The sequence below is a fragment of the Lepus europaeus genome, chromosome 17, assembly GCF_033115175.1.
Source record: "Lepus europaeus isolate LE1 chromosome 17, mLepTim1.pri, whole genome shotgun sequence".
Lineage (NCBI taxonomy): Eukaryota > Metazoa > Chordata > Mammalia > Lagomorpha > Leporidae > Lepus > Lepus europaeus.
Genome location: NC_084843.1, coordinates 13,274,544 through 13,300,026, shown reverse-complemented (window position 1 = coordinate 13,300,026; position 25,483 = coordinate 13,274,544). Strand labels below are relative to the sequence as shown.

The window sequence follows — 25,483 nt, the reverse complement described above, 5'->3', positions numbered from 1 at the left end:
GATTGGCGCAGCTCCGGCCATTGCGGCCATCTGGGGAGTAAATCAGTGGATGGAAGACCTCTCTCTGTGTCTCTACCTCTCTCTGTAACTCTTTCAAATAAATAAAATAAATCTTTTTTTTAAAAAAAGAACATTGCTAGGCCTGGCTGACCTTGGGCAAAGTGGCATTCAGGCCCCCAACCCCTCCAACCTGCCCTCTCTTTCGGCCCAGCCTCCCACACTGCCTGGAGTGGGATCCAACAGATGGGTTTGCAGTGAGAGTTAATGCTATAAACTCCATACATCACATCGCGGTGGGGGGAGGGTTGCATATCCAAGGCAGGACCACCTATGGGATCTGTGTGGCCCAGTGCAACGCAAAACTGCAGGAAGCAATTCAAGATGGTGACAGCAGAGCATCGAACACAGGAGAGTGAATGGGACTGCAAAGGGCACCGTGTCCAAGCCAGTCCTGTATCAAGGACACACAAAGACATAATTCAGAAAAGCATTTTTTTGGATGACCACAAGCTTTTATTTTCATGGAAGATTACTAAATATTTACAAATATTCTTAAAACAGGACATTTCCAGAACATTCTACTCTTGCAGAAGTACCAGCTCACTGGCTCTGCAATTTTCACTGTTACTACAGTCTGAAAAATGACGCAGACACTGGCACAATCTGTCCCGTGGTCCCCCCAGGCCCCACCACTGTCAGAGTTCTGCGTGCTAAGACAGATGTTTGGCAGGGGTCATGACTGCAAACCCACAGCAAAGCAGGAAGGAGTAAGATCGCCACAGGCGCCAGAGGTACTCAAAGGACGTGTAGCATCTGGAGAGGCCAACAGGAAGGGTCCCAGGAAGGGGAGCAACGAAGCCAAGGAGCCAGCGAGGGGCACAATGAGGGGCACAACGGGGCGGTGGGAGTGGGAAGGCAGGACGGCCTGGGTGGGCTCACCCATGGCCACTGAATCATTTCGGAAGAAGAGAGGAGAACCTGATGCTCTTAAAGTTCTAGAATCTCAGGCTGGCGGTGTGGTACAGCAGCTCAGGCTGCCACTCGGACTCCGGCGTCCCATCCTGGAACGCCAGCTGCTCCGCTTCCAATCCAGCTCCCTGCTAACGTACCTGGGAAGGCAGCAGATGGCCCGAGTGCTTGAGTCCCTGTCCCCCACACAGGAGACCCAGAGTTTGGGCTCCTGGCTTCGGCCTGGCCCAGATTTGGCTGCTGTGGGCATCTGGGGAGTGGCTCAGCAAATGGAAGAGATCTCTGCCTGCCTTTCAAATAAATAAATATTTTAAAAAGTTCTAGAATCTAATTTTAAAAGGTTTCATGTGCACAAAGCGTAAACAAATGTGACCCAGTCAATGTCAACTGAGTGCTGGTACACAGTGATGCAACTGCACAAGGCCGGACTCCAAAGGGCAGGTGAGTTTGTGGCCCTTGAATTGGTTGCAAATGAACCTTCACCCCCGCCCCGATCTCATGACTGCCTCCAAGTCCTGGCAAAGCCCTGGTCCTGTGGTGAGCAGGGTTTCAGTGTGGGCTCAGTAGAGTCTCCCCTTTATGTAACACACGGTCCACTGCAGGAGAGCTCCCGCAGGTGCCTGTCGCTGCAACCCACGTGCACCACGGTGAGCGAGCTCAGCGACTGGATGGAACAGAACGCACCACCCTTACGCTTGAGACGACCAGAGGGAGAACACTCGTGGATTCGATCTTACCCAGGCCTCCCTCTCTGCTCACGAGCGATCTGACCTAACCATGATACGGCACGTGACGGCAGAATTTCAAGAGGTTGGAGGTCTGTCGTCAGGGACATGCAGGCCCAGATACATGCTGTCTCATCCACCGCCTAGGGGAACAAGGTCAGCTCAGAATTAAGAGTTGAAGATTCCACATAACGCATGTCTACACACCTGTGTGTGTGTGTGTGTGACATGTGCATATATTGTGTACATACAAGAGTAATTCCAAAAAACAGAACTGAAGCATAAGTCTAAGAGTAGGCAGTTTGCCTAGTGGTTAGAAAGCCCATGTCCTCCATCAGAGTAGCTGGGTTCAGGTCCCAGCTCTGGCTCCTGATTCCAGCTTCCTGCTAATGTAGACACCGAGAGACAGCGGTGATGGCTCAAGTGGCTGGGTTCCTGCCACCCACGTGGGAGACCTGGTTTGAGTTCTGGGCTCCCAGCTCTGGCCCAGCCCAGCCCTGGCCGTGGTGAACATTAAAGAGGTAAATTAGCAGAAAGGAGACCTCTCTCTGTCTAACAAATAAATAAATTATATAAATAATATTTTGTTGCAAAAATTTTGAAATCCATGTACACAAAGGGTCTTCAAAAAGTTCATGAAAATCACTTCTTGTGACAAAAAGTATGCATGGATTTCAAACCATTTTTGTACTGAAACATTTTAATTCCATTTTTCATGAACTTTTGGAAACATCCTAGTATACACATATAGAGAAAGAGCAGGAGAAGCAGTGAGAGAGAGAATGTATACCTGTATACGTATACAGAAATATTTAGAACAATTCAACTCCACTGTATTAAATGCAGCCCACACTGAGTCTCTACCATGTGTGGGCCCTATGGTAGGCACAAGAATACAAAGTGAGTGTCACTCACCACAAGGAAAATGCCATCTAGACAGGAGATGAACTGAAAACCAAACTGTACCTCTCTACCAGCAAGGTGGTCGTTTATAATCCGAGTGGCATGGTCTGGCGGTTCTGTATTGAAGATGCTGGGTAATGTGAACTGGGGCCACAGTGACTGGGTTCAGGTTCTGGCTCCGCCACTTTGAAGCTACGGGACATCAACAGTGCAACTTGAGCTTCAGGATCCTCCTTGTACAATAAATAATAAATACAGCTGCACCTTTGGCATAGGGCGGTAAGGCTTACAATGGCAGAAATACTGATGGCACTCAGAGGATCTCAATAGAAGGGAAATACCACTACTACTACTACTACTACTACTGATACTACTACTACTAGTAGTACCATGACTAGCACCACGAGCACCACTACTGCTGCTGCCACCACTATTACAAGACAAACACAGCATTCTGAACAGGATGGAAGAAAGCATGGCAACCCAACTTGGCAAGAGCAGACTCGGAGGGTTTGATAGGGAGGTGAGGCTTTCATTGTAACAGGTGTTTGTAGGAAGAACGAAAGGGAAAATGGGCATTCATTCCAAGGACGGAGGTTGTGCAAAGGCCCTGAGGCATGAAGCATCCCAGCATGTCCAGGCCACTGCTGGTGGATCAACACAACCAGAGCAAGCGTTCATGGTCGAAGAAGAGCCATGACTAGACTTGGAAGGGCCACCAAGAAAACCCTCAAAGAGAGAGTAACAAAATCAGATTTGCCTTTTTAGAGGGTGCAGGGTAATTTCAACCAAACAGAATTTTACCTTGGCAGGGTCACCATGGTGATGAGCGGTCACAGGCCACGTGACAACATTCTGATCAGGGATGGCCCACGTGTGTGATGGTGATCCCACACAACGCAGCTCAAAAACCCTAGCCTCTTCACGGCACCTTTTCCACGCTGAGAAACACAAACACTTCCCATTGCACTGCCACCGCCCACGGAACTCAGCACAGAACAGGCTGCCCAGCTTTGGGGTCTAGAAAGAGGTAGCGTCCGGCAGCCTGGGTGTGCAGGGGGTCACCCCACATGGGTTTGTGCACCCTGGGAGTTGACAAGGACACATCCGAAGACGCATTTTTCAGAGTGCAGCCTCATCGCTAAGGGGCGCGTGGCCGTACATCAATGCCACAGAACAGAGGCCCACTGCCACCCACAAGGGCTTGCCTCTGGTGGCAAGTCTTCCAAAGCCTTTCGCTTTAGTTTTAGGAGCTCATTGGCCCACTTTTCCAGGCTGACCGCTTGCCGTGGAAGGTTTTCTTTAGCACTCGTGTCTTCCAGGATGACTGCTCGGTACTCCTCCTCACACGCACACGGAGACTTCTAGGGGGCCACTCGTGAACCCACAGAACGGTGGTTTGCCCTCTAAGCTACACAGCAGCATCGGCAGCTTTTCAGGTCAGGACTCACAGCAGGCGGGGTGGAGGCGGGGCTTAGAACTGGAACTAAAGTGGACAGGAGCAGTGTGTGTGCGAATACATGGGAAACAGCCGTCTGCAGGAGCAGCAAGAGGCACGCAGGTCACCAAAGAAGAGGACAAAGAACACGCACTGTGGCATGAGAGGGGTGAACAGAGAGAGGACACAAATGCAAAGTGGGTCTTTTAAGGGCAGTTAGTGACAAAAGAGGTCCCTGGGGGAAACGGTTTGGGACAAGCAACTCAACTGTGGGAAAGGATGGCTCCATCAATCTGCCCACGGGTCACCCGTGAGGTTGGCCGGCTAGCGGATGCTGCTAATTCTCTGTGCTCAGCCACGTCCTGGGTACCTCTCGGGCCAGCCTGTCTTCATTCGGTGGCTCACCCACCAGCAGACTGAGATACCACACGGGGTCCCGAGCCAGGAAGCACTCCGGCCATGCTGCCGGGCACCCAGGTATCGTCCTAGGCATACCCCTACATGACCAGCAGGCGTGAGCAATCTATTTCCCTGGCCCCATGGAAGCCACAGACCCCAAGTTCCAGGCAACCTTTACTTGAGACAGCCCCTCTTTCCCAGAACCAAACTCCTTGGATCTGGTCCCAGATTTCCCAAAATGTACCTTGCTTTCCCCGCATCACTGTCTCCCCGTAACACAGCCTGGCCTTCAATGCCCGTGGCATGCCTGGTCTCACAGACCCGCTCACGCACGTGTGTGTGTGTGTGTGTGTTCAAGCACTGGGGCATCCGTCCAGTTCTGGGCCAGCCAGCGAGTGCTGCCATCCCACCAGACCCACCAGCGCGTCAAGTCCAAGTTCTGGACGCACACGTCTCATCATGGCCCTGGCACTGCCTCTGGGCTTGCTGAACACTGAGCACTGGTGGTACTTTGCTTATTTTAACTTGTTTTTTGAAAAATAAATAAAACAGAAAACAAGATGATCCTATCAACCCATAGCGTTGGACTCCAACCTAGTGAGTACATTATGATCGACGGAGAAATTCAAAGCATCATAGGGACAGCTAAAGCCGGCCTGGAAAATCGCAGCAACTCTATCAATCATCACTCTTTGTGTTTCAGACAGTAATTTTTCTCCTGAAAAACATTAAATTGAACAATAAATTATTTATTGAGCACCTACTAGGTGACAGCTACTGCATATCCCACTGAACCTAACAGGATTTCTTTTCTCTCTCAATTTCTTAAGCGCTGATCAGGATGCTACAGTTAGCTCTCTCTTCTTCTTAAGCAAGTTTACTATGATGAATGTGTTCAGAAGTTGAATACTTGGTTGCCCAGTTTTCTGGGAGGTTTTTTTGGTTTTGTTTTCTTCCTACTATCGCCTTTCACCTAAAGCATTCCCTCCCTCCACCCCCACACCACCACCACCACGCTCTGATTTTTAGGGTGAAAAAAAAAAACCTAGCATCTGGGGTCTGAGACCACTTGAGATGTCCGGGCTGGGGATTGCTAATGACCTCCCAGAGATAACCCAAATTGCTGATTTAGCAAAGCCCATTCTTGACCTTGACACAAGACAAGACAGGCAAAGGGGAAGGACTTGGGAGGGCCCGGTGAAAGAAAAAGGATCATAGAGGCGCTCAGATCTCGCCAAGCCCTGTCCCCCATTCAGCAAACACCTGGCTGAGTTGGAAAACATGACCGGCCCAACCTTCCTCCTGGCACCAATTGAAGCTGTCAGCTCTCGCTTGTCACCAGTTGCACCGGGGGGCTGGCCCGGGCAGCCACAAGAGCCCTAATTAGGCAGAAATGACACTTCTACAACTGACCTGCCAGGACCTTTGGCAAACCATTTAACATCATTAGTTAACATTTTTAAAAAGTGTGAATGTAAATGAACAGCCAGTGCCTTTCAATGGAGTCTGTCGGTGGCATCTCCCCCTCCCTTCTCACTCTCTCTCTTTTTACATGAATAGTCCACTTGTTTTCTCCAGGACGGGAGGGAGCCAGGAGGAAGGAGGAGGAAGAGGGCCAGTCCCCGAGAGGAGAGACACGTTAAAGCATAAACAAGCTCAGATGAACGGCGCCCATCGCTTCCTGCCTTTGTACGGGCCCGAATCGAGATGAGCTCCCAGGGCCACCAGGGCAGAGCACGGACAGCAGGGGCCCAGCAGCTTAGACTGAGGCCACCCTGCTCCCGCTGTCCCTGTGGGCAGCAAGGCCAGGCTCTGGGGAGGTGGGTGGGGATCGACTTTTATTTCCTGCCTCTGAACTAGGCTTTCTCCCAACCCTCTTCCCACGTGTCGGCATTCCGATCAGATCCTGCAGGTTCTGCGGCGGCGGCAGCAGTGTAGCAAGCGTCTTAGCGGACGAGGGTCCTCTCCGGAGGAGCAGGGCTCTGGGGAATGGTTTGAGGCCAGCTTGATACTCACGCGCCTCAGCTGGCTTCCTACCTGAAGCCGTCCTCTCCCACCTTGCATCGCACCTCGTCTTGCTCCTGGCTTTGCACCCACACAGGCCGTACACGGTGACACTCTCCATCTGCAGGAGGGAAAGAGAGTTCATGGACAACACCGCTGCGTCTCTCCCCACGTGGCTCTCTCTGTGTGCAGTCGAGCCCGCTGAGGGTCTGCAGAGACGGCACTGGGCAGAGGGAGAGAAGCAAAGGTGCGGGGGGGGGGGGGGGGCCTGCACTCATCACCTGTTGTGTGGCTTTGGGCTGAGCCCTGGGCGTCGCTGATGCCTTACTGTGTCAAGGGAGAGGAAAACACATGTAAATTTCATGGAAACCGTGGAGAGTTGTGTGAACGCAAGGAGCTACAGCCAAGAGCTGCCAAAGCTGCAGAACCATGCCAGGATCTCACCTCCCATTTATCCCAGAGACAACATGGGGAATGTGTCCCCCGTTCTCCAAGCCCCCAGCATATCCCGTATTCCCGAGGGGTCTGTAGACAATGCATGGGTGCCAAACAAATTCCTAAAACCCAAGCTCCATTCGCTGCTGGCCCCTGTGGCGGAGCCTACACAGTGAGAAGGGAAGCGTCCCCTGTCCGCGCGGCGTGTCCAGATGCCATGGCAGCAGCGGCAGCTGGGTGGGCACACAGAAGCAGCACGGTGAGGCCAAGAATGCTCCCTCCAGCCCGAAGGGCCTAAAGCAGCGGCATGTGTGTCCCCAGAGGCAGCACGGGTCCTTCATCCGGGGACTTTCTGCTCGTCCTTGGATTAGAGACGGGTAAAACCAAGCAAGTAGTGTGCCTGGGACGGGCACCAGAGGGAAGCGTTAAGAAAACAATCTTGGTTTGGGGCCGAGAGGGAAAATAGTGGGGAATGCCCCTAATAACAGGAAATGGGGAAGGGGCGAACGGCTCACCGTGATGAAGCGGCTCACCGTGATGAAGCGTGTGGTGCTTTTAAGCTAAATACCTCAGCATATTAAGCAAATCGAGAAAAGCCGGCGCGGCGGTGTCAGCAAATTGAAGGCGCAGGCACGGCGCTCAGAAAGCCTCTGGGAGGTGTCTGGTTCTGACCCCTTTCCCGTCACATGCCTGGTCCCAGCCCAGTTGTTTAGTGTTGCCTCTCGGCTCCAGCTGCGGAGCCCATTGAAAAGCTCTCGCTCCCCGCCTGGTTTTGGCACATTTTCTGCAGGTGCCTCCTACCGCGGCCACAATGGGCTGCTCTGGAGGTTCAGACCTGTCAACAGCTGGGGGGGGGTCCCCGCGAGAGTGGAGGGGGGCACAGTCATTGTCTTAAAGGGCCAGTGACATTGTGGCGCGGCCGCCGCCGCGCCGGCAGCACTGGCACCTGCTAATGAGATGAATCCTTTCTCCGGCTCTCTCTTTCTCTCTTTAATGATTTAACTTGATCGCTTTGGTTCCATTCTGGAAGGGGAATTGCTCCATTGATCATATAAAGTAATTGCCTGTAAAACATTGCGCTGCAACGACTCCCCCTTCCCTGGCTGAAAATGTCACAGCAATTGAAAAGCTCTTAGCCCCGTTCAAGAATGCGCCTGCTAAAGGGAACAGTCTGCATGCAGCCCAAGGACTTGTGTGTTCCTGCACTTACAAGTTTGTGGTGCAACTGATGGAGTTTTAAGACGGGGAATTTCCTTCCCATAGGATTTTTGTGTGCGATGGCAGGCAAGTAACCAAACGGGGGGGGAAAAAAAGCCAACAGACCAACAACACAAAACCCCCTGCAATCCTAAAAAACGAGACACAGTGGTTCAGAGACGGAAATCCTCTTCTCCACCCCCAAGGTGGTCCTCGTCTCAGAAGCCGGGAAGGCCGCGGCCGCCCACGTGGTCCAGCGACAGGCAGGAGTCGTCCTCTCTGCTCTCAGAAGCAGGCGCTATCTTTGTCCAGGAGGCCAGCAGACGCTCCGCTCTGGGGGAGGATTTGCTGAGTTTTCAGACCTGTCACTTGGCGGCAGCAGTGACACGCCGTGGGAATGCAGACCGCACACTTCAGGGGCTTTCACAAACAGCTTTATTGAATAGTCCCTGCCACACCAACGCGAGGGAGTCGTCCACCTGGGGGAAAACCGCTCTGTCACAGGCATGGACCTGTCAGCGAAGCAGATAGCTGCTGGCCATGGTTTCACTTGCCTCTGACGGGCGAAAGCCCAAGTTCCTTCCTAAATGAGACTTTGTCTGCCTAGCTGGGGGAAGCCCCACTCGCTGTGCACCACGCTGACACGTTACCTATGTGGGAACAAAGCCTCAGGTGAGTCACCGCTCACCAGGATGAGCCATGCATGCTCTTTGTAGCTGGCGCAGGAATCGCACAGGATGTGCTCATTATCATATTTTATAAAAGGGCAGAACACATGCCTGCTTTCTGACAAAGAGGGTATGCAGGGGACTGCGCTATCCAGGGCCGCTGACAATCCGCCCCATAAAACTTTCTAACCAAACCTTGTGACAAAGGACATGGTACACAAGGTCCATGTGTAGGTACAGCATTTTGTTTTCTTGGGAGTTGAGGATCTGAGATTCTAAAGTCTTTTAATATTTCAGACTGCACATGATCTTCAGTTAGGGCAGCAACACACACACACTAACATATACTGTGTATAATGAAAGTTATTTTTCCTTTATGTATAAGGAACATGCCAAAAAAATAAAAAAGAAATTCTTTAAAATCACACTCATAAAATAAACTGGTTCCCGGATATGAAGAATTATGTAAACAGCCCCTAACCAGAAGCTTAATTTTTTTTTCTATTTGTTTATATTAGAAGATATTATTTTTGTCTGGAAATGAAACAAGGGTACTTCCCAAAGTTCATGGAAAATGGAATTAAAAAAAAAGAGTTTATTTTGGTGCAAAAGATTCTGCAATTCATGCATAGGCAATGTCCTCAAAAAGTTTGTTGAAAATGTGTATTCTGAAAAAACATGCAAGGATTTCAGCTTTTTTTGCACCAAATTAAACTTATTTTTAATCCCATTTTCCAGGAACTTTTTGCAGTATCCCTAAATATCCGTAGATATTTAAATAGATTTATAATTAGATAAAATAGAACTAAATACAATGTGGAACTAAATTACTCCAAAAGTTCTACCTGGATCTGAGACCCTTCTCTAAAATAATTTAACACGATTCACATAATGGCAAATAGATGCACAACGGATCACTTCTAGAAGCTTTGTCAGGTGGGCGGTTAACACAGAGGTAGGTTAAGCCCTGCAGCCAAGAACAGGAGAGAGCAGGCCAGAAACCAAAGCCCACTGGTAAAGAAAGGCATGTAGAGGGCAAGAGAGTGACCAGGCAGCGCTGGAATCTGGCCATCTGGGTGGAGGAGGCAGGGGAGGAAGGTGGCCAGCCTCCCCAGGGCCATGTCTGCTACTTGGGTGGAGGAGGCAGGGGAGGAAGGTGGCCAGCCTCCCCAGGGCCATGTCTGCTACTTGGGTGGAGGAGGCAGGGGAGGAAGGTGGCCAGCCTCCCCAGGGCCATGTCTGCTACTTGGGTGGAGGAGGCAGGGGAGGAAGGTGGCCAGCCTCCCCAGGGCCATGTCTGCTACTTGGGTGGAGGAGGCAGGGGAGGAAGGTGGCCAGCCTCCCCAGGGCCATGTCTGCTACTTGGGTGGAGGAGGCAGGGGAGGAAGGTGGCCAGCCTCCCCAGGGCCATGTCTGCTACTTGGGTGGAGGAGGCAGGGGAGGAAGGTGGCCAGCCTCCCCAGGGCCATGTCTGCTACTTGGGTGGAGGAGGCAGGGGAGGAAGGTGGCCAGCCTCCCCAGGGCCATGTCTGCTACTTGGGTGGAGGAGGCAGGGGAGGAAGGTGGCCAGCCTCCCCAGGGCCATGTCTGCTACTTGGGTGGAGGAGGCAGGGGAGGAAGGTGGCCAGCCTCCCCAGGGCCATGTCTGCTACTTGGGTGGAGGAGGCAGGGGAGGAAGGTGGCCAGCCTCCCCAGGGCCATGTCTGCTACTTGGGTGGAGGAGGCAGGGGAGGAAGGTGGCCAGCCTCCCCAGGGCCATGTCTGCTACTTGGGTGGAGGAGGCAGGGGAGGAAGGTGGCCAGCCTCCCCAGGGCCATGTCTGCTACTTGGGTGGAGGAGGCAGGGGAGGAAGGTGGCCAGCCTCCCCAGGGCCATGTCTGCTACTTGGGTGGAGGAGGCAGGGGAGGAAGGTGGCCAGCCTCCCCAGGGCCATGTCTGCTACTTGGGTGGAGGAGGCAGGGGAGGAAGGTGGCCAGCCTCCCCAGGGCCATGTCTGCTACTTGGGTGGAGGAGGCAGGGGAGGAAGGTGGCCAGCCTCCCCAGGGCCATGTCTGCTACTTGGGTGGAGGAGGCAGGGGAGGAAGGTGGCCAGCCTCCCCAGGGCCATGTCTGCTACTTGGGTGGAGGAGGCAGGGGAGGAAGGTGGCCAGCCTCCCCAGGGCCATGTCTGCTACTTGGGTGGAGGAGGCAGGGGAGGAAGGTGGCCAGCCTCCCCAGGGCCATGTCTGCTACTTGGGTGGAGGAGGCAGGGGAGGAAGGTGGCCAGCCTCCCCAGGGCCATGTCTGCTACTTGGGTGGAGGAGGCAGGGGAGGAAGGTGGCCAGCCTCCCCAGGGCCATGTCTGCTACTTGGGTGGAGGAGGCAGGGGAGGAAGGTGGCCAGCCTCCCCAGGGCCATGTCTGCTACTTGGGTGGAGGAGGCAGGGGAGGAAGGTGGCCAGCCTCCCCAGGGCCATGTCTGCTACTTGGGTGGAGGAGGCAGGGGAGGAAGGTGGCCAGCCTCCCCAGGGCCATGTCTGCTACTTGGGTGGAGGAGGCAGGGGAGGAAGGTGGCCAGCCTCCCCAGGGCCATGTCTGCTACTTGGGTGGAGGAGGCAGGGGAGGAAGGTGGCCAGCCTCCCCAGGGCCATGTCTGCTACTTGGGTGGAGGAGGCAGGGGAGGAAGGTGGCCAGCCTCCCCAGGGCCATGTCTGCTACTTGGGTGGAGGAGGCAGGGGAGGAAGGTGGCCAGCCTCCCCAGGGCCATGTCTGCTACTTGGGTGGAGGAGGCAGGGGAGGAAGGTGGCCAGCCTCCCCAGGGCCATGTCTGCTACTTGGGTGGAGGAGGCAGGGGAGGAAGGTGGCCAGCCTCCCCAGGGCCATGTCTGCTACTTGGGTGGAGGAGGCAGGGGAGGAAGGTGGCCAGCCTCCCCAGGGCCATGTCTGCTACTTGGGTGGAGGAGGCAGGGGAGGAAGGTGGCCAGCCTCCCCAGGGCCATGTCTGCTACTTGAGCTCCGAGAGGAGAGCCCGGGCTTGGACAGTCTTACATCCCTCCTCCGTGTTCCTGGATACTGGAGGAGGAGAAGGCAGGCCGAGAGCGCGGCTCTCCCCCCGGGGAAGGAAGGTTGCGTCTGACAGCAGCCCCAGGGACTGCTTTCACTTCTGCACCTCCTCAGGCTTCCGGGTGATGCTGCGGGAGGTCCCGGACAACAGAATCCTCTCTACAGCTCACGCTTCGCCCGGAGCCCTGAGCACATTTTAGGCCACCTGACCTCGTGGGGAGAAATTCACCCAAGGTTACGTTTGTTTGAACTTCATCCTAAACAAGGCTTGGAAAGATGTTGGGCAGGTGTTCAAAAATGAAGTAATGCATTTAAAAATGTGTGTACCACAGCTGTGTGGGCACACGGCTGACTGAGGGCTGAGGGTTCTGCTCCTTGCTAACACGTATCTGTAAGACAGATCCGAACATTTGCGGAGGCAGTGAGAATCAGACATGTCCACCCCAGCACTTTATTTACCCAGTAAACGCGTTTGTTAACTGACATGTATCTCACCCACGACAAGTCCACACACAGAAGTGTTACCATCCTTTATGCTTAAATAACAAGCTAATGTTGGGGATGATGGATATCAGTACCCGTTGAAATATTCAAATGTTCAATGCAGAATATGTGCACATTATTTGTACTTTCTGGCTAGAAAATGCTGGCAGCCTAAACGTTGCTTTATAGCTCCTGGATAAAAATAGTCACTGGCTAAGGGAGGAAAAGATTCGACTATTTTATGCCTTTGCAGAAAGCGTAAGATCATTCCAAATGAACTCTTCAACCACTGTGTTTCAGGGAGACCTCACTGACGCTATATAAGCACGGTCCACTCCCAGCCCACGAAGAGCCGTGCTCTGCTTTTTTTGTTTCCTACAGTTTTTCTCTGAATTGCCTACTGCAAAGTTTCCTTTCTTTCAAAAGTTGGAAAGCACTAAGTAGCCCAGGGAGTTTTCCCACACTCTGTTTTTCCCCCAGTTTGATACGGGTCACAGTCCCCTTCCTCCAGTCATCTTCCAGAGTTACAGCTTATTTTAAAATATTCAACTGAAACAGATGCACCCTGGTAGCCGACACAAGCAGGACTGGTTCCCAGGGGCCAGGCACAGGTGCCCAGCATACACAAAGCCTGAAATGAGATGAGATGGGGGCAGGAGGTGTATCCTAAAGCCCAAGTTTAGAGAGCAAAGTCGGAGACACAGTCCAAACACCGGGATAGACTAACCCAGATGTGAAAACCGAGCCTTGACCCAAGATGGACAGGCACGTGTGCGTGTGATGTGTCTGACCCACTGGCCAGGGGCTAGTTTTATGTCAAAAAAGATGGTGCTTTTTTTCCTTAGCATTAAGCCTTGAAAAAAAAAAGAGAGTGAAAAGTTCCAAGCACGCCCCTAGTGAGCTAAAGGTCAAACCTTTATAGTTGTATAGTTATATATAGTTATTTTTAGCTTAAAAAAATGGTGATTCTTTTTGTTTTCATATAGCAAATAATATTTGGAGATAAAGCTCATTGAAAATATAAATTAAAGGAATTCTTATAATTTTGAATTTATTTTGATTGCTTCTTAAAAACCTCACAAAAAGACAAATAATTTTGCATTAGGTTTATAAGAATATACAAAGAAATTATGAATTGAACAGAATATTTTCTCGCAAAGCTCTTAGCTAAGAATTCAAAGCGACTGTACGTTCAGTAAATAAAGGATGACACAAGGACCATATTTCTTTTAAAGCTAACAAATTGGTAAACACGCATTCGTTTCAAAATTCAGTCTTTCAATTAAAAGTCATGCCTATAATTCTTTGTTTTCACCCTGCAAAATAGCCTTTGGTTTTGTATTTTCAAAATCAGTGCAGGAACCTGATGTTTCCTTACCAGCTGGCTGTAAAGGAAAGAAAGCATTTACCACCAGGCAAGAGGCTCAAGTCACATCCACAAGTTAACGGAAACCCCAGCAATTCATTGGCATGGGGTGATTTTACATCGAAAAGAAATAGGAACCGTACTATAAAAATGTCAGGGGTGGAAAAATGCGGCAAGCGCAGAGATCTAAGGTCAACCTGGAGGGCTCCCCTGCCGCCTGAGCTGGTTTCACAAACGCCTCTATTTCCAAACGCCCAGAGAGGTTGTAAGGCTGCAGGGCCAACACCAGGGCACCATCACCTAGGCGGCTCAGGGACGTTTTAGACCAGTCGGTTGTTCATAAACCGACTCGAAAGTTTTACTAGAGTCTGGCAGTGACCGTGGACCAAGTCCTGGGTCCTCGGGGGCAGAGGGGTGGGAGTGGGAAATGCTAGGAGACCCTTGGATGACGCTTCCCTGGCCTGGTCTATACATACACACACACACACACACACAGAGAGAGAGAGAGAAAGCACCCAGTCTACACACACACACACACACACATGAGAAAGCACACACACACAGAAAAAGCACCCAGTCTACACACACACACAAGAAAGCACCCTGGTCTACACACACACAGACACATCCACACACACGAAAGCACCCGGATACTGTATTCCAAATTTCACTTCCAAGTGAAAGGAACTTCACACACAGTTACCCTAAGACGCATCAGGTCTGCTGCGGTTCGGGGGACAACTGTGCAGACGCTGCAGGTTCCTACCAACGGAGGCACTTAAAGGACAGCTGTGTGGCCATGGAGCAGCAGCAATCGCACCTTTAAACCCTTCCCGCTTCAGAAACAGCGTTTCAGTCCCTTATTTCCACTAAACTTCCTCCTTCAGGTACGAAGGAGACACGACTAATTTTTCCATCTAAGATCTTGAAGGCAAAATCACAGAATATATTATTTAATTAAAAAACAGAATCAAGCACACATTATCCCTTCTTGGCACACACGTCAGTGTACTGTTAAAATTTTGGCTCAAAAATGTCATCTAACACATTGAGATTCATTCACATGTCACCTTGAATAATTCCGGAAGTGCACAGGGCTCCAACGATAATAATTTATATATGATTGTAACACAAGAAAGAGGTGTAGCTAAATAAAATTGGTATTGAGCAATTTGCCTTAAATGATTTTATTTGCTAAAAAGCCCTGAGAATTTATCCCCCACACTAAAACTCTTCAACAATTCCTAATCTGCATTTGTGACTAGTATATTTTTAAAAATACTCAAATAACTAGAATTCTCAAACTTCTTAAATAGGTGACTTTCCAAAAGGCAAATCAAGGCAGAAAAACAGTAACAACACAATAGCAGCAGAACCACCACCTGCGCATGGCCAACAGTTAAAGAGAAACACCAAAATTTCTGGTAACTTAGCTTTTTGGTTCCCCCAAACAAGTTTTTGAAAGTTTACCATTCCTGTAAGATTCATGGCCGGGCCTGTAGAAACATCAGTTATAAAGGCAGACAGTCTTTGGATTTTGCTAACAAGAAACAGATAATTCCTCTTAAGCAGATTAACTTAAAGTACATTTTCAGGGAAGTTAAAATCCCCTTCAGTCGGGTTCTTAAGTTTAATTACAAAAGTCAAACAATTTATTAACTCTCATTCAAGTGCAACAACAAAATAGGTAGGCACAGGGCTCTCAGGGGCCAGGAAACAAACCAAATGGATATTTGCAGCCTCACAGAGAAAGCATTTTTAGCCCGGACTTGACAAAGCAGCGAACTGCGCCTGAACTGGGAGCTAGCTTTCTTCTTTGCTGCCCCCTACGTGGACAACACGTTTAACACTTCCTTCACTCACAATAAATGCAATTACAATATTTGTTTTGCTACTTTTCTGTTAAGAAGTACAAATTAGAAAACCTGGACTTTGTGAGGATATTTTACATATTTCTTTTATTGGCCCTGTAATTATGCCATTACAATGCCCTTAAGTTGTGTTGACTTCTATCAAGGTAAAAAAAAAAATATCTATTTAAACATGGGAAAAATAGCTTGCTTAAAAAGAATTCCTTTCGCCTGATCTTTTCCTTTGCTCCTCACTGGCTGAGCTCACTGGATAATTGCCCTACTTCCAGGTCCACTCTGCCCATATAGAAAGTGTGTGTCTGTCCCCTGAAAAATACCAATTAAACTGCCAGCAGCAGCATCCCCGACAGTATCTTTTGGTCTTCAGTGTCAAAGGCCTTTGCACAAATGACCAGAAGGTTGAATCTGAAACAGGCCCTGACAGGACGCCAGCTTCGAGCCACCACAGTAAGACCACGGCTCCGGCTTTCGGCGGGGAAGCAAGCCAGAAACTACGCAGCAACTTTCTAACCTTCTAACGAACGCTGAAGGATGAAGTGAGAGCTCTCCAGAGGCCACTAGCTTCATGTCCTAAAGGGACTCCCCTCCTTACTCAATTCAGTCTGAATTCCTGCACAAAACTAAATAAAGGTTTCACAAACACTGCAAAGCTCCTCAAAAATATTCCATTGTTCTTTCCCTCCTTTTCTCTGGCCATAGTACCATTTACTACATGTTAGGCAGGGTAGGAAGAAGTCTATGTGGATTTTTAAATCTAATCCCTATTAAAATATGAAAATATTAGCCGATGAGGAAATGGACTCAGAGAGATTAGTTTGTGCAAGATCGCACCGCTAGGAACAGAAAGAGTCAGGATTTCGGCCTCAACAGGCTAATTCTAAGCCCTGACACTTCTAGGCCTTCGTGGTTGTCCCCATGATCAAATCACTCCTGGGTGAAGCCTCAGCCACTCCACTTCTGACACGATCCGTGGAGAAATTTTTATAGCAGTTCTCAACCTTGCACATTAACATCATATATTGCCAAAAAAAAAAAAAAAAAAAACCTCCACACATGGGCCCTGACCCCTAGCGAGTCCAGCTGGATGGGTCTGGGGTAAGGCCCAAGCATCTTCATTTTTCGATATTCTATGGTGGCCACAGTAGCCAACACGTCTGTACACGGTGCTTAGAGCCTAACGGCGTGGAGTCTGGGAGAATCCCCAGTGATCCTCATGCGCAGCCCTGACTGAGAAGCAGGGATCAGGAGATTCTCAGCACCCATCAGAGCCCTTTCTCCACCACCTCCCTGTGAGCAACTCACCCGCTCCCTTTCTCCTCCAGAAAGGGCGCTGGAGTCTCACGGTGCTGGCTCTGCGACACAGGGAGCAGCCCGGAAGTGCAAAGCCATGGAGCCAGCTAGGCCTGGGTTCAAACTCCACCCGCGCTACTGATGAACTGTGTAACCCTGGGCTGATCACTTACCTTCTGTGGCTGTTTTGCAGATTCACTGGGATAAAGTTCTAGGCCCATAAAAGAGCTCAATCAAAGGGAGTTCCTGCTGTGGTTTTTTTTGGTTGTTTTTGTTATTACTACAGTGCTAATGACTACTTCCGGGAGACATCTTTATAGGAAATAAACAAATTAAACATTCCTTTTTTTGTTAGTCAAATTATTCCTTAGCACTTAATTTACAGCTATTTATATTTGTAATCAGCTTGGCAATCATATTTCTCATCCATGACAACTGGGTGAGGAAGGTTAACATTAATACTCCCATTTTCTAGGTGAGGAAAAGGCAACATTTTCCATCTATTCTGTCTCTAGCTGCTATGATTCTGTAATTAAAGGCACCTGCAATCATGTTCATTAGTTCCCCATGAAAAATGATACGCAACACAGATGTCGAATGCAGGAAGGAGGGATTAACAAGCACTTGATAGCAACCCCAAAATAACCGCTAAACAATCACTTCTGAACATTAGAGCCCCAACTGAAATAGAGGTGTTGGGTAAGATTAAGGGGGAAAAATGAAAAAAAAACATTTTTTCTTCAATCTCACTCGTTTAGGATATGTCCGACACAGCTTAGAAAATCTTAGAGCTGCAGACTGGAGAACGGTTCATTTCCTTTAGGAGGGAGCTTCATTTAGCAAGTTGGAACAGACTAATAATGTACCCTGGTATTTTTTGAGTCAGTGCTACAAAGTAGGACAGATTGAGGATGGACAGGCCCAGTTCTGTGGTTCTGTACCAAGGTCGTCGGGAAGCCTGTGGACTTTGCAGGGGACCCACAATTCCAAACACACCCCTCAAATCACTAATGGCTTGCCTGTAAATATTCTTTTCATATGCACAGAGTTTCCATGAATAAAATATAAAGGTCTCTAAAAGTACTTCTGAACTTACAGTCACTATAGCTAACTACGATTACATGGCAAGGGTCAGGGGCTCAATTTCTTTTGTTGTTAAAATAGTTTCCAAGCTCAAAAAAGGTGAGGAAACACTGATGCAGTTCAAACCTGCTTGTTGCAGATGAGGTCAAGGTCTTGGGGACAGCTGGACTCCAACTCAGGTTTCCTCATTCCCCCAAAATAGTCCCTGTCTCACACCATACAACGCACAGGACACTAACAGTGAGAGCTGTAGCCTCTCTCCAACACCACTTCCTCTTTCCAAAGGAGGTGGCACAAGCTCTGTGGGTGAGCTTCAGGAACCTTCCCTCCCTCCAATCCTGAACTCCCCAGATTGGTGCCTTTGAGGTTAGCACCGGCCTCAGCCTCTTTTGAGCTCTGATGCTCTGAAGGTGCCGCAGGACATTTGGTCTCAGTGTGAAACACAAATCCAGTGATGGAGGCGCTCAGACAAGGGATGTGCGGACTGCAACATCTGCACATGCAGGAGCGTATCTTTCAGCTGCACCCCCAGTGCTCCTAACAGCTAAGGAAAACTTCAACATGGGAAGATTCATGGCCATTTTATTGACTCTGGATCTGTCAAGACTAATAGACTATTAATAAATCCTTAGCCTAACAACTTCTCAAAATGCCTTTATGTTTATGGTTTCAGTCATTTGTTCCAATGATTGTTAAGTGCTACTGGATGCTATTGGGACTTAAGTGCCACGAAGAGAAGGGATGTGATTGATGGTACTCGCTGCTCTTTCCCTGGTGCCTGGAACAGTGCCTGGCATTTAATAAATATTGGCTGGCTGAGTGGATGACAAAATGAGACTGGAGCAGCAGTTCTATTAATTTATGCTTTGCCTCCAGGTAGTGAGATGATGGAATGAGTCTATGAGGCAACAACTCAACTCCTAGTAGTCTCTTCTGACCTCAGTCTTCCAGTAACCTCTGATTTAACACCCTCCCCTCAAACACTTTAAATGTAATTTTCCAAAGGAGTACAAGTAATTCATTCATTTTAGGAAGATCAGGTACTTCTAATCTATGAAAAGAAGAAAATTAAAGTTCATGTGGGGGCCAGTGCTGTGGCACAGTAGGTTAAATCACTGCCTGCAGCGCCGGCATCCCCTCTGGGCTCCAGTTCAAGTGCCAGCTGCTCCTCTTCCGATGCGGCTCCCTGTTAACGCGCCTGCGAAAGCAGCAGAATATAGCCCAAGTGCCTGGGCCCCAGTGCCCACATGGGAGACCTGGAAGAAGCTCCTGAATCCTGGCTCTGGCCTGGCCCAGGTCTAGCCATTGCGGCTTTGGGGAGTGAATCAGTGGATGGAAGATCTCTCTGTCTCTCCTCCCAACTCAACTCTGCCTTTCAAATAAAAAATAATAAAGCTCATGTGATTTCCATCACCCAAGGAGATGCAGTTAACACGCTAACACCCACCCCTCAGATTATTCTGGGATGTCAGTACACGCGCACACACACACACACACCCACCCCTGACACATTTCCCAAAGTCTCTGCCCTAGACTGTGTGATTTGAACTTTTTCCTTTCCTCTGAGCCTTTTTTTGTTTGTTTCTTATCATAGCTCCTTGCTCTCTCCTGTGTCTGAAATACAGTCCTTCCCAGTTGTTGCTGTGGATTCGTTCTGAGAGGAGAAGCGCAGTGGGGGCAAGAGGCGCGGAGTCACCACACAGCACCCAATGTGAGGTCTCAGTACGACAAGATCCTGCCCTTTTCCCTCCAGGGGACTCCTCCGTCCTTTCTTTAACCTGCAACCCTATGTGTCAGTATCTTCAGTCTCCTCAAACCCTACAAACCAGACCACTCGTTTACCCCGTCAACTCTAAGAGTGTACCATCAGCCTCGTCGTCACCTTTGGCTCCCCAACCCTGATCCAGCCACACAAAGCCTTTTCCATCCCTCCTTCCTCTTCCATCTCATCCATCATTGCTACCATCAGTTTTGCCCCTTCAACCTGTATGACTTTCTACTTGGGTCTCCTGTGTTCGGAATAACCCATCAATGCTACCCACCACTTCCATCTTGCATTCAGGAATTTGTGCTCGCTCTGACAGAACGGGCCGCTAGTCCCTTCACAATCTTGCCCCAGATTCCTTTTCTGCCCGTAATTCTCTCTATTCCTGGAAACAAACCCTTTGCCCCAGCCAGGCTACTACACGCATTCTTCACTCAACCCCACATCTGACGGCAAGTGAAGGGTCTACTGATCATTTACGTGTGAAACCCATTCATTCTCTCAAAAACCACTTAGTGAGCATCTACTGGGTCAGATAATGTACTGCCGCTGTGGGTGCAGGGCTGAACAACACTGACCCAGTCCCTGCTCCCAAGGCACTCAGGCCGACGGGTTCTAGAAGGGAGACCCCAAAACACTCTGGAAGGGGACACTTCAAGTATCCTTTAAAATGCCAAGTCAGGAAGGGGTGCTCAGCCTAGCAGTTAGGAGGCCTGGATCCAGCAGAGGACCCGGTCAACCCAGCTCCAGTCCCTGTCTCTAGCTTCCTGCTAATGCAGTGTGATGGCCCAGGTAGCTGGGTTCCTGTGCCCCACTGCCACTACACACACACAGAGGAGACCTGAATGCTATCCACGCTCCTGGCTTCGGTTCTGACCCAGCCTCCCCCATGGCAAGCATCTGCGGAGTGAACCAGCAGATGGGAGCTCGCTCTCCCTCTCAAATGAAACAGTCATGAGGTTTAAGGAATAAAGTGCCGAATGAGGAAAAATATCGCTGAGGGCTAAATTCGGTGGCTCAGGAAGTACCAGCGGTGCTGGGACAAAGGTCTGGCTGGAGTGAGAGCTGGAGTGCTGCGCATGGCTCCCCTGGGGGATGGAGGGGGCGGGGAGCTCAACGCGGACATCCAGGTGTGGGTGTCCAGGGCACCCGTGCCGGCCTGCTTGGTAGAAAGGTTCACCCTACACCTCTGGGCCCGGACTCAGCGCCCGGCATCACCGGGCTTCCAGCAGGGAGGGGGAGGCAGGTGCCTGACGCTCTGTCGCGGAGAAAACACGGGGCGAGTTCAGCGCGTGGGGTTCGTCTCACCACGCGAAGCACGGCCGCGCCTCTGGGGAGGGTCACCTCTCGTGTCCAGGTCCGGAGTGGGCGCGAGTCCGCCCTCCACACGAGCACCGCACGGCTCCGACCCTTTAAGGGATCTGCTCGAGTCGGACAGACCGCGCACCTGCGTGGGGCACCTGCTGGGGGTCGGAGCCACGGGGGCCGCTCGGACCTGGGGGGCGCTGGGCCCGCGGACACAGCTTCCCTCCCCCAAGCCCTGCCCCGGCCGTCACCTCCCCGCAGGGCTCTCCCCCGTCTGCTTAGCCCCGAAACTCCACGCACTTCGCCTGTGCCCGGCTCAGGGCAGGAGGTAACAGCTAAGGGGCCGAAGGGGGGGTGTCTGAGAGCACTCGGGGTCCGCACACGCCCCTCCCCGGAGCGCGCCGGCCGCCCGCCCGCGCGCCTGCTGGGGTCGCTAGACACCGCCCCGTCCCGCCGGCGGTGGGAAACGTGGCCGGAAAAGCGCCAGACTCGGGCTCGGGAACGCGGGGCCCCAGGCCCAGCCCTCGGCCGCAGGTACTGAGGAGGGGGCGGCTCGCGGAACTCGCCGCGGGAGGAAACGAAGGCTGGAAGGCTCGCGAGATCTGCGCTCGGGATCTCGCTGCGTTGCCTGGCGACGGGAGGACGCTCGCGGGCCCCCAGGCTAAACCCCGCCGGAGCCTCGGATCTCCTACCATGGGGGAAGACAGCGGCAGCCGCAGCTCTGGGACCGCCAGGGAGCTGCGGAAGCTGAAGCAGCAGGCGATGGAGTACTACCAGGAGAACGGCGTCCCGCGCAGGCTGGAAGAGCTGCTCAACTCCACCTTCTACCTCCAGCCCGCAGACGTCTACGGGCACCTGGTAGGGACCTGGGACGCGCACCCTGCCGCCCCGCGCTGCGGCAACGCGGTGCGCGTGCGCCGCGGACTCGCGCATGCGCATCGGGGCCGGCCTCGGTCGCACGGGCAGGTGCCGTTGGCGGGGAAGAGGTCGGGGATCCCTGAAGGCGGAGGGCGATCGGGTAGGCGCTAGGGAGGCTGCAGCTGGAGAGAGGGCTGCGGCCGCGTCCAGCCCGCTCCCTTTGCGTCCGGATCTCAAGGCGGGAACGCGGTCCTCTGCCTGGAGCCTGGTTCCCTCTGCCCGGCTCCCGCCTGGCCCGCTGGGCTCTGGACTGTCGCCCTGCTGTGTTCCTATAGCATCTCCTACGTGTCCTGTAATTCTTCGAGGCAGCCTCCCCAGGCAGCGCGTGAGCTCCCTCTCACCCGGGGTCAGAGGTCTGGCCCCGACCTTGCAGGTTGAAGCCGCGAGCGTTGTTGTCGCTGCCGGATCCCTTCGCATCTGGAGGGCAGTGTGCTTGGGGTTGGCACGACGTGGAGGGAAAGCAAGGAGCTGTGACGACTCGGGGGTGCTGTCAGGGCTCTGGACGGCGCCTTGTGCAGCCGGGGCCGGAGATGCTCCCCTCAGCCCACACATCAGAGTGTTTACTGAGCCCCCAGAGCTGCGGGCCTCGTGGCTCTTAGTCCTTAGAACGACCGTGAGATGCAGATTACGATTCCCGTTTTACAAATCAACGTGGCCCGGTGAATTTAAATGATTTCCCCAAGAGTCACAGAAGGAAACTAAACATCAGCCCAGGCCTGTGTGCCTGGTACCCAGCAGGGTGCGGTATCCAGTGGACGGACACCTGCGAACCGTTGTGGGCTGAAGGCAACAGTGCAAGCACTGGTTTCATTCTCTCTGTTCTTCCTTGCTAGAGGAATTCTGGCAAGTTTTTCTAGGTGAATTTTCTCATTTTACAAAGACACCTTATCTCACAGGTGCTCGTATGCAAGCTAGCACCTGGACCCTCGGTCCCCAGGGTCAGTCTCTTCCCAGGACATTGGTTTGCACAGCTCTCTGGAAGCTTGTCGCTTGGTTAGGGACAGCAGCCACTGGTAGGTATAATCGTTGGAGACAAAGATACAATGAAACGTGGGTGTGTGCTGGATTGAGAGACATCACTGATGCCGGTTAAAGGAATGCAGAGATGGGGAGGGCCCCGCAGGCAGGAGAGCCTTGCCTTGGACTTCGAGAAGGACTTGCAGGAGTTGCATTGCCAGAAAGCTCTCCTTTTTATCTTCATAGTCACCGCCCTAGGTTTTGCCCTCCTTGTTCCCGTCCAATCTTTCCTTCAAGTCCCTCCTGCATGGGGCCGCCGGAGTGATGTTCCTGATGCTCAAGTCTGACCCCAGTGCTCTCGGTCAGGAACCTCCCGTGGCTTCCCCTTGCTTGCTGAGTGAGATCTCACTCCTGATGTGTGTGGTTCATAACGCTCAACCCTACCTGTGGGTAACAGGCTTGTCCCCACTCCCTCCCCCATCCTCTATCTTGGACCACTTCCAATTCCCTAAAACTTAAAGTTTCCCACGGCCCTCCCCTTGGTTATCCTGAGCCCCCAACTGAAGGGTCTGGCCTCCACTTCCCTCCCTTGTCTGTTAGCTGTGTTCAGCTCCGACGCCGTTTCTTCTGTCCCTCTCAGACCTGGGAATTCAGGGATGGGTGAGGTCCCTACTGGCAGTAGCAATGCCTTTTATTCCTTTGGGATTGGGACTCAAGCAGATGCGGGCTTGATTCTTAGCTCTGCCACTTACCTGCTGCGGTAGAGTACTACGTGGGTAGTCTCCCAGTGAACACATTTCTGTTACATGAGTCCCTCCCACTCTGAGTGTGGATTTGGCCACGTGCCTTGCTTTGATCAGTAGGACCTTGGCAGACAGGATAGAAACAGAGGTTTGCTAAGTGCCTGTGTATTTAAACTCATCTTGGAAGCTGGTCACCGCACCGTGAGGAAGTCCAGTTACCCTGCTGGAGGGGGAGAAATCACGTAGAGCGAGACAGACGCCCCGCTGGGCCCTGGCTGATCCAGCCCTCCCAGCTGAGACATTGGGCTGCATCTGTATGAGACCCCAGGCATGACCAGTGAAGGGAGTTGAGCCCAGCCCAGATTGCAGAATCAGGGTAAATAAAGGGTTGAAGCCATTAAGTTTTGGGTGGTCAGTTACAAAGCAGTAGATAATTATACATTGCTCATGTGATCTTAGACAATTTATTACTTAGTTTGCTCCTCGGGTGAATGGAGATTTTGTGTTGAGGATTTAAGTACGGTGTATACACAGTATGCAGGGACATGGCTGACATTCATCCACTGAAGATGTAACTCAAGGAATCCTTTGTCCTGCACTCTGGTAGGTGATACAGTGATAAAGATGACATAATCACTCCCTTAAGTACACGTCAAGCACATTAAAAACGTCAGTTCCCTTCCCTCGCTAGCACACAGTGTAGCGCGCTGGAGATGCTCAGCGAACTCAACTGTGACACGCCAGGCCAGCACTGCTCCGTCTCCACCTGCTATCTAAAGTCATTCAGGGGCTCACTCTACTGTAGCATCCAGACCTCCGAGGGCGTGGCTGGCTTCACAGCTGACTTTGGCTTTAGCCGCCCAGGCCTGCCCTCTGAGCTGACATGTGGCTGTGTCAGAAGAAGTCCCTGACCCTGATCAGAGACCTGGTCCACCAGGAAACAAAGAGCCCGGTACTCTGTAATACAGAGGCAAGGAGAGAGTGCCTTCGCTTTCTCCTCCTCCTGTCTCCAGTTCCTGCTTCTTGCACAGCAGTGCCATGGCGAACCCTTCCACTCAGCCCTGTGGAGTGCGCATTCTCTATCAGCCTCCTCCTCTTTGGTCCCTTTCTTAGATCTCTCCCAAAGGTCTCTGCTTTTCCACATCAGTGGAATGGCTGTTACTAAGGTTGCCAGTCTGGCCCTTCGAACACGAGGGACCATGTATGAGCCAACGGGAAGTGAGGAAGAGCTGCTGAATGTCTTCATCAAGTATCAGATGCCTTGTGCTGGGAGGAATAAAGCCCACCCACCTCAGGTTTCTTAACACTGAACGCATCCCAGCATTCGGGAATGCCTGCATTTCTGTACGCTGGCCAGAGAGATGGCTTAGGGAATTGAGATGACTGCAAGATGCCTTCCAAATTAGATGACACAGGGCCTCCACACTAAGAAAAGAGTGTGAGTTTCTGCTGTGAGCCCAACAGACAACAAATTGTCCCCAAGTACAGGAGACTCAGCTTCAGGCTGCCCCGAACCTCAGCACGGGAGGGCGAGCAGTGCCTGTCAAGCTGCTCAGCTTCTGGCCCCGGGATGGACACTCCAGGAGAGGAGTGGGGAGGAACCAGGGCGCCTGTGAATGCCCTTGGGCACAGCAGTGAGATGCCATATTGTGATTTCTGTGTTTTCTCTCTGTGTATGTGTGTGTTAAAGGCCAATTGTTTCTCTAAACTTGCAAAGCCTCCCACCATATGCAGAATAGTGGGAAAAAATGTTTTGGATGGACTGGGGCTTCCCACCCTACAAGTGGAAATTTTCTGCACTGTTCAAAACTTCCCCAAGGTATGAAGCAGTTTACATGTGCTCTTTAGTATGTTCTGGTTCCACTGCGTGTATTAGCAACTCTTACCTACACTGTAGACAATCGATGCTTAGAAATTCAGTGT

General features: G+C 51.5%; 1 protein-coding gene and 1 long non-coding RNA gene across 3 annotated transcripts in view; one reads left to right on the top strand and one right to left on the bottom strand.

The window, feature by feature from the left end:
• Positions 1–261: 261 nt before the first annotated feature.
• Positions 262–21,720, bottom strand: LOC133776051 (uncharacterized). Of its 2 annotated transcripts, none has more exons than XR_009868335.1 (3): positions 21,635–21,720; positions 6,451–6,559; positions 262–5,152 (listed from the first exon to the last, which is right to left on the bottom strand). It is a non-coding gene; the product is annotated as an uncharacterized LOC133776051 (long non-coding RNA). The 2 variants fall into 2 exon arrangements; XR_009868334.1 differs by having other exon boundaries at positions 6,472–6,559.
• Positions 21,636–25,483, top strand: part of ENO4 (enolase 4) — a 27,446-nt gene continuing 23,598 nt past the window's right edge. Inside the window, exons 1-2 of the mRNA XM_062214728.1 lie at positions 21,636–21,800; positions 25,251–25,379. Of these exons, the coding sequence (XP_062070712.1) occupies positions 21,636–21,800; positions 25,251–25,379 (294 nt within the window). The remainder of the gene's footprint in view (positions 21,801–25,250; positions 25,380–25,483) is intronic.